This window comes from Vombatus ursinus, unplaced genomic scaffold (assembly GCF_900497805.2).
Source record: "Vombatus ursinus unplaced genomic scaffold, bare-nosed wombat genome assembly UNPS02014924.1, whole genome shotgun sequence".
Classification (NCBI taxonomy): Eukaryota; Metazoa; Chordata; class Mammalia; order Diprotodontia; family Vombatidae; genus Vombatus; species Vombatus ursinus.
The window spans coordinates 6,163,906-6,182,010 of NW_020954702.1; the positions used below are offsets into that span (position 1 = coordinate 6,163,906).

Sequence of the window (18,105 nt, forward strand, 5' to 3'; positions counted from 1 at the left end):
TTGTCATTATTTCTGCCCTCTGCAGCCAGATAAAACAAGTCTAGTTCTTGAGTTCACAAGAATCTGTTTAACCCTTGTGTTAAGACTTTTATCAGTGACTTAAATAAGAGTATATGACAAAGTTGGTACAGTACTCCGGATAAGACTAAAACACTATGCCAAATCTTAGTAAGAGTAAATTTAAAGGACACTAATACACTGTTGGTGGAACTGTGAATTGATTCAACCATTCTGGATAACAATCTGGAATTATGTTCAAAGAGTTACAAAACTGTGTATACCCTTTGATCCAGCAGACCACATTGGTCTATTTCCCAAGGTGATCAGGGAAAAAGGAAAAGAACTTATACGTTCTAAAATATTTAAAGCAGCTCTCTTTGTGATGGCAAAGAACTAGAAATTGAGGGGATGCCCATCATTTGGGGAATGGCTAAACAAATTGTGGTATATGATTATAATAGCATACTACTGTGTTGTAAGAAATGATGAGCAGGTTGATTTTAGGAAAACATGGAAAGACTTGCATGAAATAATGGAGTGAAATGAGCAGAACAAAGAGAACAGTTGTATAGAGGAACAGCAACACTGTTCAAAGAATAACTGTGAACGACTACGTTATTCTAAGTATTAATAATACTCAAATCAACTATAAAGGACCTATACAGGAAGATGCTATCCACCTCCAAGAAAGTACTGATAAACAGAATATATGCACAGTGTGGTTTTACACATATACATGTAAGTACAAATGTGTGTGTGTGTGAGAGAAATGTTGGCCTTCTATAGTATGAGGTGAGGATGGAAGGAGGAAGACAGTTCAAAACTTTAAACAAAAACAATTAAAAAAAAAGAAAGAAATGAGTAATTAAGTGAAAATGTGTCATCTCTATCTCTTTAAGAGAATGGTCACCCACACTGGTTTAGAGATGTTTCACTCATATGGAAATAGGGGACTAGACCTAAAGACCTCTTAAAGATCTTCTTAGCTCCAGGACACTATGAAATTAATTTACATCACTTAATAGCTCTAAAATTCTCCCCCTCACCAAAAAAAAAAAAAAAATTTAATAAGAATATCAAGTACCACACTTTGACTTTCCAATTCAGAGATTCTGTGATTGTATAGATACACTCTTCTATCTGCATATCCTCCTTATATCCAGTACATCACCATATTTTAATTTTTAAAAATCCTAACAAGTATGTAGTCATATTTCAGACTTGAAGATTCCTTGAAAAATTTAACAGATTAGCTTATTCAATGACCCTGTGATCACTGATATCTTTCATAAAGAGAGGACATATACTCTCTAAAGGTATTCTCTCCATTGTCATGGAAACGATCAAGTGCAGAGTCCAACTTGAGGAAGGATGTCCCACAGTTCTTCTAGATGCTTCTGTTTCTTCGATAACATTGTGCTAATTGTGCCAAGTCCAAAAATATGTCAGATGTTCCTGAATGATAGCCACAAGCATTCTAAAGGAGTGGTTTTAAAACTTTATGTAGTAATGACTACTACCTCTCCTTTTTATTTTTTAAACAAAAAAACCATCACACACTTCTTTTTAAAACAATCTATTAGAATTAATTGAATTTATTACAATTTTATATAAAAGATTTTTACACAAAACAAGCTATTTTTGACAAAATTCTCTGCACTATCAATCTGTGCAAATAAATATCAATCATGTCATGGATTAAGCTGTGGTTGAGATTGTTGCTCAGGAGTTCCCAAAAATGTGGTGTGACTGATGAAATTGTTACTCTTAACTCTTTTCACTAATAAAGATTGCTATGTTGTCATAACTACAACAGAAAACTTCATTTGACACCAATGTTATGAACAGCAACAAATTTTTTATTTCTTGTTTAATAAACCATAAATTCACCAGTAAGCCAAGACAGAGTAAGATTTTCAGGTTCAAATGCTTGCTTTAATGTACTATCACAAAACAAATAAATAAGCATTCTTGACCAAATTCTGAAGTATAAATTTTATAAGCAAATTTATACAATGGAATCAATCCTGTTGATGTCACAGATGTAGTTATTGTTATTTAAAATTATCTAATTTTTTCCAGAAAAATTCTCAATGTGCCAATATATTTTGCATTTATTAAAGACATCACATGATTAGTTTATATGCTATCTGCAGCTAAAGTATACATACAAAACAAAGCAGTCTTTTTTCTCCTAAAATCAACCTGCTCATCATTTCTTACAACACAGTTCTTGAGAATACCAATAATTGATATATCAATAAAAATTTATACATACATATAAAAACTACATATGTATATATAAATTTGCAGTGAGAGACTCTATCTTCTGCATTTGGGTTATTTTGTATTTTTTTATCTACTTAAATTCTCTGTTGCCACTGCTTCAATAGCATCAGTCTATTTTCTCTGCAACCTGGTTACATTTTATCTATTAAGGCATACTGCTTCACTTAAAAAAAAAATACACTTAAGTGACAGAAGGTGTATAGTCAAAAGTATTAAAAGCTCCAAGGAGGTCGACTGGAAAAAAAAGCCCTGGTCAGTTAACAGATTGTTGGTAACTGGAGAGCACAGCTCCAATACAGTGGGATCCGAAACCACATATTTATCTTGGATGGATACTGTGTATGGTTAATAAACCGGGCCCAGAATTAAAACAGGAGAAAAAGAGGCTGGAGTGCCTTGGGGAAAGTACAAAGTCCTTAATAATGTCACCAAAGCTTCTTCCTGAAATAAAACCCCTTATTTTTCTAATGTTGTATGGCTGGAAGTCACGGAATGCTACAGTCCTTGAAAAATTTAAATTAAAGATCACTCAAATGGCAATGGAAAGGTACACAGTGGACATAAGCAGGCACAAAAAGACAAAAAAGAAATTAAGAAATAAAGAAAAAGTTGTAATAAAAAAGACAGGCTAATAAAATGGGAAAAGCAAGAGATTTTGTTCAGCAGTTTTCCAGTTGTATCTGACTTTTCATGACCTCGTTTAGGGTTTTCTTGAAAAGATACTGGAATGATTTGCCATTGCCTTCTTCAGCTCATTTTACAGATGAGGAAATGGAGATACAACAGGATTAAGTGACTTGTCCAGGGTCATACAGCCAGATGTGAACTCAGGAAAATGAGTCTTCCTGATTCCATACTCGGCACTCTATCCACTCACTACACCACCAAGCTGCTCAAAGAAAGAGGTATAATTGATGTTTGCATTAAGAGTGAGCAAAGTTGATGGCCCATTGGGTGGACTCATTCTTGGCAAGCTTGCAGAGGACTCCCACAAGCGTTGCATAAAATAGGCAGGCACAGTTGGACTGTGATCTCCAAATTCCGCAAATAATTCTGATAACAATGAGTTCATAAATCCATTTCAGTATCAGTATTCAGTAAGGACTAACTGAATACCTATTAGCAACTATAACATTTTACAATACTTCTGCAGTAAACAGCAACCAAGTTAACCATGAATATTTTTTTTTAAATAAAGTTTTAGGGGCAGCTACGTGGTGCAGTGGACAGAGCACCAGCCTTGAAGTCATGAGGACCTGAGTTCAAATCCTGCTGCAGGCACATAATATTTCCTAGCTGTGTGACTCTGGGCAAGTCACTTAACCCCAATCCCTCTCCAAAATAAAGAATTAAATAAATTTTTTAAAAAATGAAGTTTTACTAGTTTCTAAAAAATGACATCAAAATGAACATCAAAATCATTGGCCTTAGGGCCAAACTGAATTTTACATATTGAGGCTACACATTTTCAATTCATTTGCCAAAATACACGCAAAAGAGCCAATGTTCCCCATTCTGATATTATTTCTATCCAAAAAAATTATATAAAAGAAGCATCATGTATTTATCTGAACCATACTTGTGCCCTCTCCAATTTAAAAGTAAAAGCTTTATCTCTCAGATCCTTTAATTAAATATGTTAATTAGTTAACCCAGGTAGTAACAGTTGTAAGGGTTGTTTGCCCAGCCTAGGTACTTAGCAAGCAGATTTTAGTGATGTGATCCCCCAGAACAAAGAGGACATTTAATTTAAATACGTAAATAACTATCCTTTCATTGTTACTAGGCCCAAAGGCCTAATCAGGTTGGGTCAAAGATCAATTCTTTCCTTCAGAAAGCCAAAGACAAGAGAATGAATTTTTAACTAATCCAAAGAATTTACTCTCTAGAGTCATTCTCCTAACTGTACAATTATAAAGCACTTTTCACATGTGAACTTTATAATTGTGGGGAGGAGGCAGTTCAAGAACACTTTGTACTGTTATCACTATTCTACTGGTAGGAAACCAGCTTCAGCTCCAGGGGTTAAATGATTTTATCAAGATCAGCAAATAAATGGCAAAGCTGGAATTCCAAATCCAGATTTAAGTACAAATCCATTCCTATTTTCCAGTATACTAACGCCTCATTTATGCACTTTTGGTGAATTTTCCAAAAAGAATAACAGTACCTAATTTAGTACCTAAATTTTTGTTTTAATCATTTTTACAGAAAATTGTTCTCAACTGCATACTTTCTTAAATGAAGCATATTGAATATAATTTAAGTATTTTTATTTTTGAGAATCTGGGGTGATATGTCTAACAATTATGTGGTACAATATAAATCCTCTGAGGTTGGTAGAGCTGTTTCCCCTTCTACCACAGTAAATAGCAACTCACGTTTATACAAGATCTTTCTCAAAAGCCCATGAAGTAAGGTGTACAAATATAATTATTTTAGTTTTTACATATGGGAAACAGGTCAGAAAGGCTAAGCGACTTGCCCACAGTCAGAGATATTAGAACTACAATTTGAACACACATCCTGACTACAAGACAAACCTAGCTTCTATTCTACTATCTCATGTTTCCATTTCTATATGAGGCAAAACAGCATTTTACTAAGTGCTAACTACATGCTATGCTCTGTGTAAAATGTTCAGAAAAATCAAGAAAATCTCTGCTTTCAAGGTGCTCACACTCCAAATGGAGGTGACAACACATACAAAATTCAGCTACAGGGGAAACTGAAAGGCCTGGAATTTTTAAGGGCACAAAATGACAGAGCTCAAGTACTGCAGGTAATACAGGAGGGAAGGCTGTAAGGCCAGGAAGCCATTAAGAGATAGTGGTAGAGTAAACAGTTCAGACCTGGTGGTCTTGAGTCACAGGAAGATACAGAGCTGACTCCCAACTCATCCAAATCACATAAACAGTTAAAGCATCAAAGAAAGAAGGCAATCCTAGTCATGGTAAATTCTCCCAAGCTAGCAGTCACCAGTGAGTTCAGCTGAGGAAGAAAAGGAGTGAGAGAAGCACACCTGATGATGACAGCTTAGCATTTAGTACACAGGGACAAGAAGTCTCTATGCTGTATTTTACATGATACAGAGGGACCAACCTCAGTGCATTGTGCATAATTATGGTACCATGTTTATTTAACTAGACCTTGGCATATAAACCAATTTGGAATAAGGTAAAGAGCTCTATTCACTCTCTGGGAGGCAGAGTTATTCCTGGAAGTTCTAGAACCTGAGTAGAAACTCCCTAGAGAGCTAGAGGATCTCAGAGATTGAGGTGGCTCAGGATCAGTGGGGATCCCTGTTATAGCGGTTGGTGCTTGGGAGCTCATATTGGCAGCTCAGACTTAAAAGGACTAAAGAAACCTACCTGGGGTAGAAGAGGGAAGGGTCAGCTGACCCAGAGAAATTATCTGATTGAGCCTGCAACACAAAAAAGACCCTTACCTCTGCCCAAAGTAGCTCCTGGGGTACCTGGAGAGTTCCTATTTAGGTCATAAATAATAAAGTTAATAAACACCTATTAAGTGTCTACTGGTGGGCAGCTAAATGGTGCAATGAATAGAATGCCCAGCCTAGACTCATCTTCCTGAATTCAAATCTAGCCTCAGACACTTACTAGCTGTATGACCCTAGGCAAGTCATTTAACCCTGTTTCCTCATCTGCAAAATGACTGAAGAAGGCAATGGCAAACTACTCCAATCTCTTTGCTAAGAAAATCCCATATGGGGTAATCAAGAGTTAGACATGACTTCACAACATACAACAAGTATTCACTATGTACCACAGTCCCTGCCCTTAAGGAGTTCACAGTTTACTGTAGACAATGTGCAAACAACTATGTGCAAATAAATACATACCAGATAAACCAAAAATAATCAATAGAGGGAAAGCACTAGGATCAGTGGGATTCAGGAAAGGCTTCCTATAAAAGGTATCATTTTAATTAGAACTTGAAAGAAACCAGGGAATCTAGGAGGTAGAGATGAAGAGGGAAAGCATTCCAAGACATGGAAAATAGCCAGTGAAAACGTCCAATCAGAAGTGATGTCTTATTGGAGGAACAAGGAGAAAAGTATAAGAGAATCACAGAGTACATAATGGAGTGTAAGGTGTAAGAAAACTGAAGAGGTCAGAGGGCAGTCAGGTTATGAAGGTCTCTGAATGCCAAACAAAGGATTTCATATTTGATCTTGGAAGTGACAAGCAGTCACTGATAGTAAAGCGACATGGTCAGACTTATACTTCGGGAAGAACACTTTGACAGACGAGTGGAGGACAGCCTGGAGTGAGAAGAGACTTGGGTCAAAGAGACCACCCAGCAGACTACTGAAATAGTCCAAGTATAAAGTGATGAGGACTTGTACCACAGCAGTGTCAGAGGAAAGATGGCAAGGCTATTTCCTTGACAACTGCCAGGAGTTGATGCTGAGGTAACCACCATCTGGGAGATATGGTTCCTCCTCCTGCTTTCTCCAGGCTTCTAACTGCTAGGCTTTTGCTTTGTTTTTACAGTTGTTAAAGGATCATAGATTTAGAGCTAAAAGACACATTAAAGGCCAACTAGTCCAACCCGTTCATTTTACAAACAAGGAAACTAAGGCTCAAAGAAATTAAGACATTTGCCCATGGTAACACACAATAAATATGAGAGGACTCCAGGTCCAGCACTCTAATATTCTCTGCTCTCTGAACTGCCTTTTTATCTGTCAATCTGCCAGTAGTCACTTATTACTGCAATTAGCATATCTGACCCCAACTAATTTATCTCATCTGAAAAACCAGATAACTCAAATTATTAGAATTCTATGTAAAATAATAGTAAACAGTTTCTAGTTCAAAGCCTGGGGGGGAGAAGTCTTTCCTAGAAGAAACAGTGTAAATTTTATTACATATATTTTGTAGGCATCTGCGTTAATTATAAAGAGATGAGAATGACAATTAAGTGACATCTGGGTAAAGAAAGTATTGATGCTTAATTCCTGTACTTTGGGGAAATTAAAAATATACCAATTTTCTGGCATCTGTAGTTTTTAAAACGCTATTAATTTATGCAAACACTTAAAGGGAAAGAACCAAGATATACAACATTTATACCCTAAAGTATTTAAATCCACATAACAGGCAGCTTAAAACTTGAGTATATTATTTAAAGCATGCATTATTTTTTGCTTCAAATACCCTTATTAGCTGCTTCTCATCTTCATTTTAAGGAGGAAACTGGGGGAAAAGATTCATACCAAGTGAGTGGAACTGATTCGAAGAACATCTAAGCTTCTTGAGAACAGGAGGTATGTGGATTCTGTCTTTGAATTCCCCAAGCTTAACACAGTTCCTGGACTTAATAAATACACTTGTGGGAAAAACAGAACCTAGAACTGAAACTGTGTTCCTTCTTACAAAATCAATGCTTCTACCACAAGATTACATTGCTAACAAGTTTACTAGCACATTTTTCTCAACAATTTAATTGTGCAGTTAAAAAAAAAAGACAACATGCAAGATCCTCTGTCTAAATATGCTCGAACAATAAAAACTTTTTAATAAAGTTGTTTATATTACCTTTAAGTGGAAAAAGCACATCTAAAAAATGCCATTACCGTAAAACATTTCCCCACAATACTACAGTCATACCTCATTTTATTGCGCTTGGCAGATTATGCTTTTTCTTTTTTTAACAAACTGAAGGTTTGTGGCAACCCTCTTTCACGCAAGTCTACTGGTGCCATTTTTCCAACAGCATGTGCTCACATCATGTCTGTGTCACATTTTGGTAATTCTCACAATATTTCAAACTTTTTCATTATTCTATCTGTTGTGGTGATCTGTGATGAGTGATCTTTGATGTTACTATTGTCATTGTTTTGGGGTGCATAAACCACACCCATATTAAGATGGCAAACTTAATTCATAAATGCTGTTACATGTATGGACATATTTATGTGTGTATATGCATCTTACATATCTTTCATGTACAATTTATGTATGATCTAGAAATACCTATGGCCACTTCCATGTATTATTTAACCTAAAGATTTATGTGGATCAAGGAATTCCAAAGTCTCAAGACATAATTTTTTTCCCCTTGACTTTCAATATGAAGACAAATTAAAGCATATTTGTATAAAACAAATGCACTTAAAAATAATTTTAGGGTTAATAATAACCACAAAGACAACATTACTAATTATTGTTCTTTTAACCTTACAACCAATCAATCTGTGGCATTTCAATAACTCATGAAAAGTAACTGAAATAGTTGGGTTTTTTTTGTGACTTGTTGAGTTCTCTAAGGAAGAAAAAAAAATCAAAAACTGGTAAAGCCAAACAACTGCTGTCTTCTCTCTCAAATTATCTACGTTAGAAATTATGGTATCTGAATGTAAAGGAATATTAATGTGTCATCAAAAAAAGACAAAAATAAGTTTCAGTAACTTTTTTTTTAATGAACTGAAGAGAACAGAAGGAAGGCCAGAATGAAATACAGTCTAGTACAACAGCTTGGAAAGCTATATGCTGAATTTATTATATAATTAAAAGGAAAAGCAAGCTGTACTTAAAAGAGATTCATAATTTCATGTACATGCTCTTTTTTCTTGTTTTTCTGATTTAGTGGTTCTTAAGGTGAGAATAAAAAAACATCAAATTACCTACTTGATGGAAGACATCACACCAATTTTTTAAAAATGCAGTCTATAATGATGAAACACCTTCCAGAAAAGTGGTAGACTACAAAAATGAAGTATACTTTGTCAGACATAGCCAATTTTTCTTTTTCTTTGTTAGAGAGGGATGCTTCCCCTTTTTTTGAGGTGATCATTGAGAAGTGTCAGTTACTATTTTAAAAAATCAATAAAATAAGCCTTTTTAAGAGAGGAAAAGGAGAACAGTCTAGCTCCTTCCTTCCCCATTTCCTACTAATATTCTCAGGACTACCCTCAACCTTTAAAAACTCTACTTTTCCTCAATTTTTCCTTCCTTTCACCATCAAACTGAGACACCTCTTTTCTTCACCTCCTAACCACCTCTTCCCTTCTCTATCTCTGGACATCTGATTTCTTAACCCACTATATCGAAACTCTTCAAAGTTACCAATAATCAGTTAATTGTCCAGAGTCTTTTCTCAATAAACCTTCTATACCCCTCTGAAGCTTTTGATAGGGTGGTGGATGGGAGAAGATAAGTTTGGTTTTGGAGTAGATAGTAATGCAGGACTGGACTGGAACTTGGGAAAGAGAACAGGGCTGCATAACCTAGATCTGGGTTATAAAAATAATTAAATCTATGGGAGCTAATGAGGTCACCAACAGAAAAAGAACAGATAAAGAATCCTAGGATAAAGCCTTGAAGGACACCTATAATGAGGTGGTCATGATATGGATGACAAATGACCATAAGAAATTAATTAACAATAGTGGGGGGGGGAGGAGAGGGGGGAGTGAAAAGGAGAGGAGGGGGAAGGAGAGGGAAAGGAGGAGGAGGGAGGAAGAGGGGCAGAGGGAAGGTGAGAGAGAGAGGGAGAGAGAAAGAAAGAAAGAAAGAGAGAGAGAGAGAAAGAGAGAGAGAGAGAGAGAGAAAGAGAGAACCATCTCAAAAATCTAGAGAGGAGATAGCATCCAAGAGGAGATAATAGTCAACAGTGTCAAATGTAAATAAGTCACGAAGGATACGAACCAAGATAAAGTCATCACATTTTGTAATTTAGAAGTCACTAGTTGATGCACAGTGCGTTGCTTCTTCTCAGAAAAGGATGAAAAGAACCAGGAAAACAATATAAATAATGACAATAGAAATGGGAAGAATGATTGACCTGGCCTGGTTATCAAAGAGCTATATAAAGACTCCTTATATTTTTTTAAATTTTAGCTGTGGAGGGGACCATGAGTGTGGAACACTGCATATATCCAATTTTTTTGATATGTTGCCTAGTTTTAGAAATCTTTTTTTTCCCTTTCTTCTCTTTCATTATTTAAAGTCACAATTCATTAAGAATATTAAGTTGCTGAAAAGATGCCAACCAGTGCTGACAGAATCATAGGTCCAGTAGCCATCCTTATTCTGTAAGGGAGGACTCTAGGAGGGGAAAGACACAGTAAACAAATTTTAAAACAAAATATATCAATAAAATTTACTTTAAAAATTAAGAGATTGTGACTTCTAAAAGTTTCTGTTACATGGATGAGTTAGGAAAGCCAGCCTCTAACAAACCAGAGAAGTGAGAAGACTTAAAGTCGAGGCAGCACATATGTAAGTCAGATTTTTCAAGTAGTTAAATAGGATCACCACTTTGTAGGGCTGATAGTCTAGAGAGGATTTTAAGATAAGAGTTGATTTTAGCAGGTTTGCAGTTAGTTGAGAAGAGATCAATAGATAAGGTGAATACTAGAGAGCCCAAGAATGATAATGGGACCAGATTCTGCTAAAGAAGAAAAGGATGTTGAGATTGAAGGCAAAGGTGGAAGGTTTGGCCTTGGAAAGGCTGGAAAAGACTGGAGTATCCAAAGAGTACTAAAATTGGAGTGAGGAAGCTGCAAGGTTTAAAATCCTGTTTATTAGTAGTAAGTGGCAACTCAAGTCACTTAGACCTCTCTGAGCTCAGTATTACTGAAGTGCCTACTTCAGAGTTGCTAAGTAGTCTGAGATCTATGCGAAGCACTTTACAAACTTCACAAAATGTATATAAATGTCAGCGTTTACTGCTTAGCAGATTCCAAAATGTTTAACTCAGTCAGTCTTACAAGGATGACAAAAATTGCCAGATTCTATTTGGAATCATAACTAAAGATCGATAACTTTCCCTCCAGCCCTTCTATGCACTGATCAGTGACTAGTTCCTTGAATTCTAAGATCTAAGTTTTAAGGGACCCATTGCACATTTTAACTTGTGTAAGGCACGAGGTACAGAGTTTTTAAAATTATTGTTTGTTTTTAACGATCTGATTCCGTAAAAAGGTATTTGGGAAATATGGAGGCCATAATCATGAAGGATGCAATGAAATTTCAATGTTTATGGTCGGTCGATGCAGGGGCTCGGTTTATTTGCATTATTGCAGCGATGAACGGCATTTTGGTCACCAGTTCCCCCATCCAGTGCAAAGTTGTGGTGATGGGAACAAACTGCACATCCCATGATAGTGCTCGTGGAAGCTAATGGCTTAGGCTCGGAGGGGGAGGCACTGAAAAGCCAAACTAAATAGAAATCCGTCCCACGGCGAGGATCGGAAAGCCTGTTGTTTGCCAGATACGACTCCTGCCTATGAGCACTAGCACAGATAAAGGTGGGGGGGTCCTCACAAAACTGGCGCACCCCAATCTCCCGTCTGCACACAGGCCAGGGAGGTGACTGCCACCCCCCTACTCCTTCTCCCAGGGCCTTCCCTGCCCCCATCCTAAGAGCAGGAGGAGCCGCCATCTTCAACTCTTCCTTCCACCATTATACAACCTCTCTTCTCCCCACTGCCCTGGCCCGCCTGCAGCCTCCTTTCCCCCCTCCCCCAGATACCCCCCCAAAGCCTAAAAAGCTGCACCAGGCTGGGTCGGTGGAAGGAGCAGAGCCGGAGCTTCTCGCCGGCCCAGTCCCTTTAAACGGTTCTGCACCCCGACACCTTAAAAAGTGCCCCCCCAGGCCCGTGCAACCCCCAGCGGACGCGGCGGAGACCGCTCGACTGGAGGCGGCGACCAGCCGCCGCCCGCTTCCACCCAGCTCCCTGGTCCCCTCCTCCTCCTCCTCCCCGGCTCCCTCCCGCCGAGCTGCACACCCCGCGGGGCGGCCGAGCGCGCCTCCCCGCGCCCCCCCCCCCGCGCCCCCCCCCCGGCTCGGCCCTCCCCTCCCCGACCGTCCACCTCCCCCTTTTCCCCGCCCCGTGCAGGAGCGCGCGCAGCGCTCCACAAGGGACGGTTTAGGAGCGCGCGCCTCGCAGCGGGGCCCAGCGCGGCGGCTCCTTCCAGAAATTTCCTCCTCCATAAGCTCACGTATTAAAACAAATACTGTTTAAACCCTATCCAGAGTGCAGGGTGGCCCACCTCCCTCTCTGCCTTCTCTTCCCCCCGCCTTTCCGGTCCCTCCTGCATTCAAACGCGCCCCCCCTCCCCTTCCCCGTCCCTGCTCCATGCCCTTGGGCGCGGTTTATGTGGCATCTCTTCTCCCCACGAACGACCTGGGCGGCAGCAGTGGGGCGGCGGCAGGGAGGCCGGTGTGATTGATAGGGACGGCGGAGAGCGGCGGCGGCGGCGGCGGCGGCGGCGGAGCGGTTGAGTGACAGCTTACCTGGGTGCCAATCTTCATCACACTGACAAGCGGCTGCAGCAATCGGGACCCGCAGTGCCGCACCCGCGTCCAACCGTCACGCCGACGCCGGGCCACGCGACACAGCCTCATTCAATGGAAGGAGGGCTACGCCGACGCTCACCTTATCAATATTCAAAAGAGAGGCAGGGCCCTCGCAGAAAGGGCTCCTCCCACCCCGCGAGTCTGCGTGCAGGGGGTGGGGACTCTGGGAGAAGGGGCGGACTGGGAGGGAGTTCGGAACGCATCCTAGGCTCTCCTGCCCCTCCCCCCTCCGCCTCCACGCTTAAGATGAACAGGCCACACCCCTAGCTTTTTTTTGCTGCGCAGTGAGGGAGGAGCCTTTGACCACGCCCACTCTTCGGCTGGCCAAAGTTCCGAAGGTTTTGAAAATGTGCTTGTTGGGTGCCCACCCCTTTTTTCACCCGACCACCCCAGTCTCCCTGCTTCCCTAATGGTAATCTCGTGGCTGGCGTGCAGGGAAAAAGCCGTAGAGGGAAGATGATCCTTAGATGGATGAAACCTTCTTCCTCAAACGGGAAGAGAGACGACTACCAATGCACTGCTTTCCCCCAAACGCAGAATTTCACCCTCTTGAAAGAATTGATTAGTTTTCTTCTCTCCCATCACCAGCCTAAGTTGCAATGCACATTAACCTAGCAACCTTTTTACAAATTATTGCACATTCCTTAAAAATTAAAGATTCGAGTTGACAGCAAAGTAATCGCTCGGGTGATTTTTAACAAGACCACCAACACAAAACTCAAGACGAACTTTTCGAACCTTCCGACTTCGGGCTGCATTTCTTCAAAGACTGAGAATTGAAAGGGACCTCAATGGCCATCTTGCCCAATCTGTACCTGAAAAAAGAATCCCATTTATGGGACATATGGTCCAATCTTTGCTTAAAGATCTCCCTTTGAGGAAAAACACCCTATAGGAATGCAACCTGTTCATTTTTGAATGACAGTAAATTGTTGGGAAATATTTCCTTACCTGAAGCCTCGATTTCCCTCTTTACAATTTCTGCCCATTGCTCCTATATCTACCTACTGGGATCAAGAAGAATAAGCCTATTACCTTTTACAGGCTACAAACCTTCAAATACTTGAGAATAGCTATCACATCACTTCAAGTCTTCTCACCATGCTAAGCCTTCCTCAGTTCTTTCAGTAAGTTCCCATATGCCGTGAACTCAAGGTTCTTCATCATCCAGCCCATAAATGTCTTAGCTAAATGGTGGCACCTAGAAACACGCTATATGTGTTGTGAGCAAAGTAGCGTATAATTGGTCTATCTTTACCTAGTTTTATAGCTTAGAAACTATATCCAAGATAGCATTAGCTTTTTTTTTTTTTGCTTCCATGTCACTCTCTGAATTCATCTTGGGTTTATAATGAAAGGAAAGAAACTAGCATGTTAAGCATAGGTGTTTTACTGTACTCACAACACCCCTGGAAGGTAAGTGCTAATATTATCAGCATTTTACATGTGTGGAACCTAAGGCTGACAGAGGTTAAGTGACTTGCTCAGAGTCACACAGCTAGTTAAATGTCTAAAACAGATTTGAACTGAGATCTTCCTGATTTCAAGCCAAGCACTCAATCCACTGTGCCATCTAGCTGCCTAATCCATTAAAACTCTTACCTCTATGCTTATAATTATGAAGTTGGTTTTCTTGAACAAAGGGTAATATTTTATGTTTACCCAAATTCTCAAATGGATGCATGATCTCTTAATGTGCAAATTCCATCTAGGGGTGCAGATTACACAAATGCCATCCATCTTGTTCGGTACTTATCTATGTCCTCTCATAAATTCACCAAAAGGAGGAGGCTATCCTTATGTTGGCTTGATACTAAAAGGATTGCTTGTGGAGGCTTCTTATTCCACCAGTAATGACTTGTCTCACTATGTGACCAGCTCATCTTCTTTCCTTAGCACATATTTCCTTGATGACAATTTTTATTATTGTTCTTTGAAGTTCTTCCTTGGTTATTTGTTATGTGTTTACATCTATCATGTGTCTCTCCATTGCCTTCTGTGTGATATTTATTTTCAATTGTAATATTTATGAAGTGCTTTGCCTTAAAAAGCTATATAAATAAAATGTTATTATTCAGGAACTGTTGTATCCCATGTCTCATTTCCATGCAGTAACACTAATAGAATGTTAGTATTAAAAAGAAGAAACTTTGTTTCTGGGGAAAGTTTGGACCATTAAAGGTGCTTTGCAATTTCTCAAAGGCTATACAGCCTGCTCCCCTCTTCTCGTTCAGCTCTTAGCCCATGTAATTGTCCATGAGAACTCTGTTTCAGATACATACGATGATGGACAAATTTTATAGTTTGTCCATAAAAACATGTCATAATCTAGGCAATAGACATCCTTTATCCATTTGGCTCTTTTCTTTGTGGATTCTCAGGCTGAGAGGTTATTTATCTCTATTAGAAACCTCTTCAGTATTCCTAAACTAGATACAACCAGTAAACAACAAACCTGGAGGACATCGCCATTTATGGGTAATAGATCTTCAACTTGAACTCTGCTGGATCTACTCCAACACAATAGCAACTACTTTTGTTGAGCATGTTTCTTTTATACATTGATATTTTTAAGAACTTTTTTCACTTGATAGAAATCCATCTTTCTCCCTCCCACCTCCCCATCTCATGAAAAAGAAAGAAAACCCCTTATAATAAATATTCATAATCAAGCAAAATAAATTCATTCATTGGCCATGTTCAAAAAATGTATCTTACTTTACACTCTGAGTATGTCACCTCTGTGTCAGGAGCTAGATAGCATATTTCATTGTGAATTCTCTGGAATCCTGGTTGGGCACTGCATTGAGTACAATTCTTAGATCTTGCAATGTTTATCTTTACAATGTTATTGTTATTGCATAAATTGTTCTCCTGATTCTCCTCAGTTCACACAAATCTTCTTAAGTTTCTCTGAAAACTTCCCTTTTAACATTTCTTAAAATACAATAGTATTCCATTACATTCCTATACTATAATTTGTTCAGCCATTCCCCAATTAATGGATGACCCCCTAATTTCTGCTTCTTTGCCACAGCAAAAAGAGCTGCTATTTTGGTGTGTATAAGTCATTTTCCTCTTTCTTTGATCTCTTTGGGGACATAGGCCTACTTGTGTTCTGGGAGGGTCATACCACAGACTGGTAACTTTCTGGGCATAGTTCAAAATTGCCTTCCAGAATAGCTGCACAAGTGTTGTTGTCATCGTCATCATTGTTGATCTTCATTCTTGATGAGGATCAATTCAAGACATGCCCCAGGAAAAATATCAATGCAATTCATTGTCATATGAAATATATCCTGCTAAAACATTTTTACATTGGTTAGATTTCCATTGAAGTTGGTTTGTGATGCTTTTATGGTATGAACCAAGGAAAAGTAAGATGAATTGATTTTGTGATATTTGCTTAGACTTTTCTAGAAAATATTATTTTAAACGAATGCATAAAGATTGACAAATCAAAAAAGCTAATCCTTTTAAGTATATATCTGTATATATAAGTATATCTGTTTTCCAACAACCCCTCTAATATTCACCATTTTCCTTTTTTATCATCTTTGTCAGTCTGATAAATGAAGCAAAACATCAAAGTTGCTTCAATTTGCATTTTTCTATTAATGATTTATAATATTTTTCATATTTTGTGGATAAAATGGATTTGTTCCTTTGAAAATGGCCAGTTCATACTTTGAGCATTTATCTATTGGGAAATGGCTCTTAGTCTTATAAATTTGAATCAGTTCTTTATGTATCTTGTTCATGAGACTTTTATTTGTTAAAAATTTTTTCCTAGTTACTTGCTTCCCTTCTAGATTTGTTTGTTAAAAAAATAAATTTTTAAATGTTATATATTCAAAGTTGTCCATTTTATCTTTTGTGATAACTTATTTAATTCCAAACTTTTCCCCTGTACACGAATCTAAAAGGTAATTTCTTCTTTGTTCCTCCGATTTGTTTATAATCTAACTTTTTATTTAGGTCATATATCCATTTGGAGCTCAATTTAGTGTATGGTATAAGTGGCAGGACTAAACTTAATAACTGCCACAATGCTATCCAATTTTCCCAGCAGTTTTTTTTATCAAATAGTGTGCCTTTCCCCCAGTAACTAGAGTCTTTGTATTTACCAAACACTATAATTTTTGTTTGCTTCTGTATATTGTATACCTTAATCTGATACAGTGATCAATCTGTTTTTTAAACAGAACCAAATAATTTTAATTATTACTACTTTACATTACAATTTGAGATTTGGTACTGATAGATTCCCTTCCATCCAACTTTATGTTATTATTATACTTTAGATACTTTATTTTCTAGTCTTCCACATGAATTTCATTAATAGGTTAGTAAATTAGTAGATAAATTAATAGGTTCGTTACTAGGTTGGTAAAATATTTTGGCAACTTGACTAATATGGTACTGTATATGCGAATTTAAGTATTGTCATTTTTGTCAAATTGGCTCAATCTATCCATAAGTAATTAATGTTTCTCGAATTATTTAGGTCTCTCTCAATTCCTGCAAAGAATATTCTATAGTTAGATTCATAAAATCCCTGGGTAAATCTTGGTTGTTACTCTCCCAAATATGTTATAGAATCTATTGTTATTTTGTGGAATTTCTCTTTCCAGGTCTTCCTGCTAGATTTTGCTGGATTTTTCAGACACACACACACACACACACACACACACACACACACACACACACACGCAAATACTGAAGATTTATATGAACTTATCTTATGTCATCCAATTTTGATGGAGTTACTAATTATCTCAATAAATTTTAGTTGACTCTGTAGGGTTCTCTAAGTATGCTATCATATTATAATGTTGCAAAAAATCAGTAATTTACATTTTATCTATGCTTATTTCCTCAGTTTCTTTTTCTTGGCATTACTACAGCTAGGCCTCTAATTCTTCTCCTTTAAAAATAATGTGGTTTGTTTTTTTTTTAAATTTAGGCAGATATTATTTACTATATTAAGGAATGGCCCATTTATTTTTATGCTTTCTAGATTTTTTATTAAAATGAGTGTTTGATTTTTGTCAAAAGTGTTTTCAACATCTTTCAATATAATCATGGATTCTTAAATTTATATTATTAATATGATTTATCATATTCATAATCTTACATTAAGCCAACTGTGCTTTCCCAGTATAAATTCTTCCTGGTCAAAGTATATCATCTTTCTAATATGTTGCTGTAGATTGCTTGCTAGTATTTTTTGGTTGTATGTTTTTCAATCAGCAAAAATCCTCTTTGTCACCCTCCTACCTTAAACCCACCCCAACTGAGAACAACAACAAAAACCACTTGTTAAAAACCTGTATTGTCAAGCAAAACAAATGTCTGCATTGGTCATGTCAAAAGAATGCACTCTTGAATCCTTCATCTATCAGGAGATAGGTAGCATGTTTCATTATTAGTTCTTTGGAATTGTGTTTGGTCATTATATTGATCAGAGTTCCTAATGCTTTC

At 37.9% G+C, this 18,105-nt stretch overlaps 2 protein-coding genes across 2 annotated transcripts in view; both read right to left on the reverse strand.

Annotated features, from left to right (window-relative positions):
• The window catches only part of PKNOX1 (PBX/knotted 1 homeobox 1), a 174,778-nt gene extending 162,139 nt beyond the window's left edge, over positions 1-12,639 (reverse strand). The window contains exon 1 of the mRNA XM_027843659.1: positions 12,559-12,639. The gene's annotated coding sequence lies outside the window, so the exon portion shown is untranslated. The remainder of the gene's footprint in view (positions 1-12,558) is intronic.
• On the reverse strand, positions 11,725-12,402 carry LOC114029277 (glycine-rich cell wall structural protein 1.0-like). The gene is made up of 2 exons (XM_027843634.1): positions 12,343-12,402; positions 11,725-12,246 (listed from the first exon to the last, which is right to left on the reverse strand). The coding sequence occupies exons 1-2, from the start codon at positions 12,400-12,402 to the stop codon at positions 11,725-11,727; spliced, it is 582 nt and encodes a 193-aa protein (XP_027699435.1).
• Positions 12,640-18,105: the final 5,466 nt, after the last annotated feature.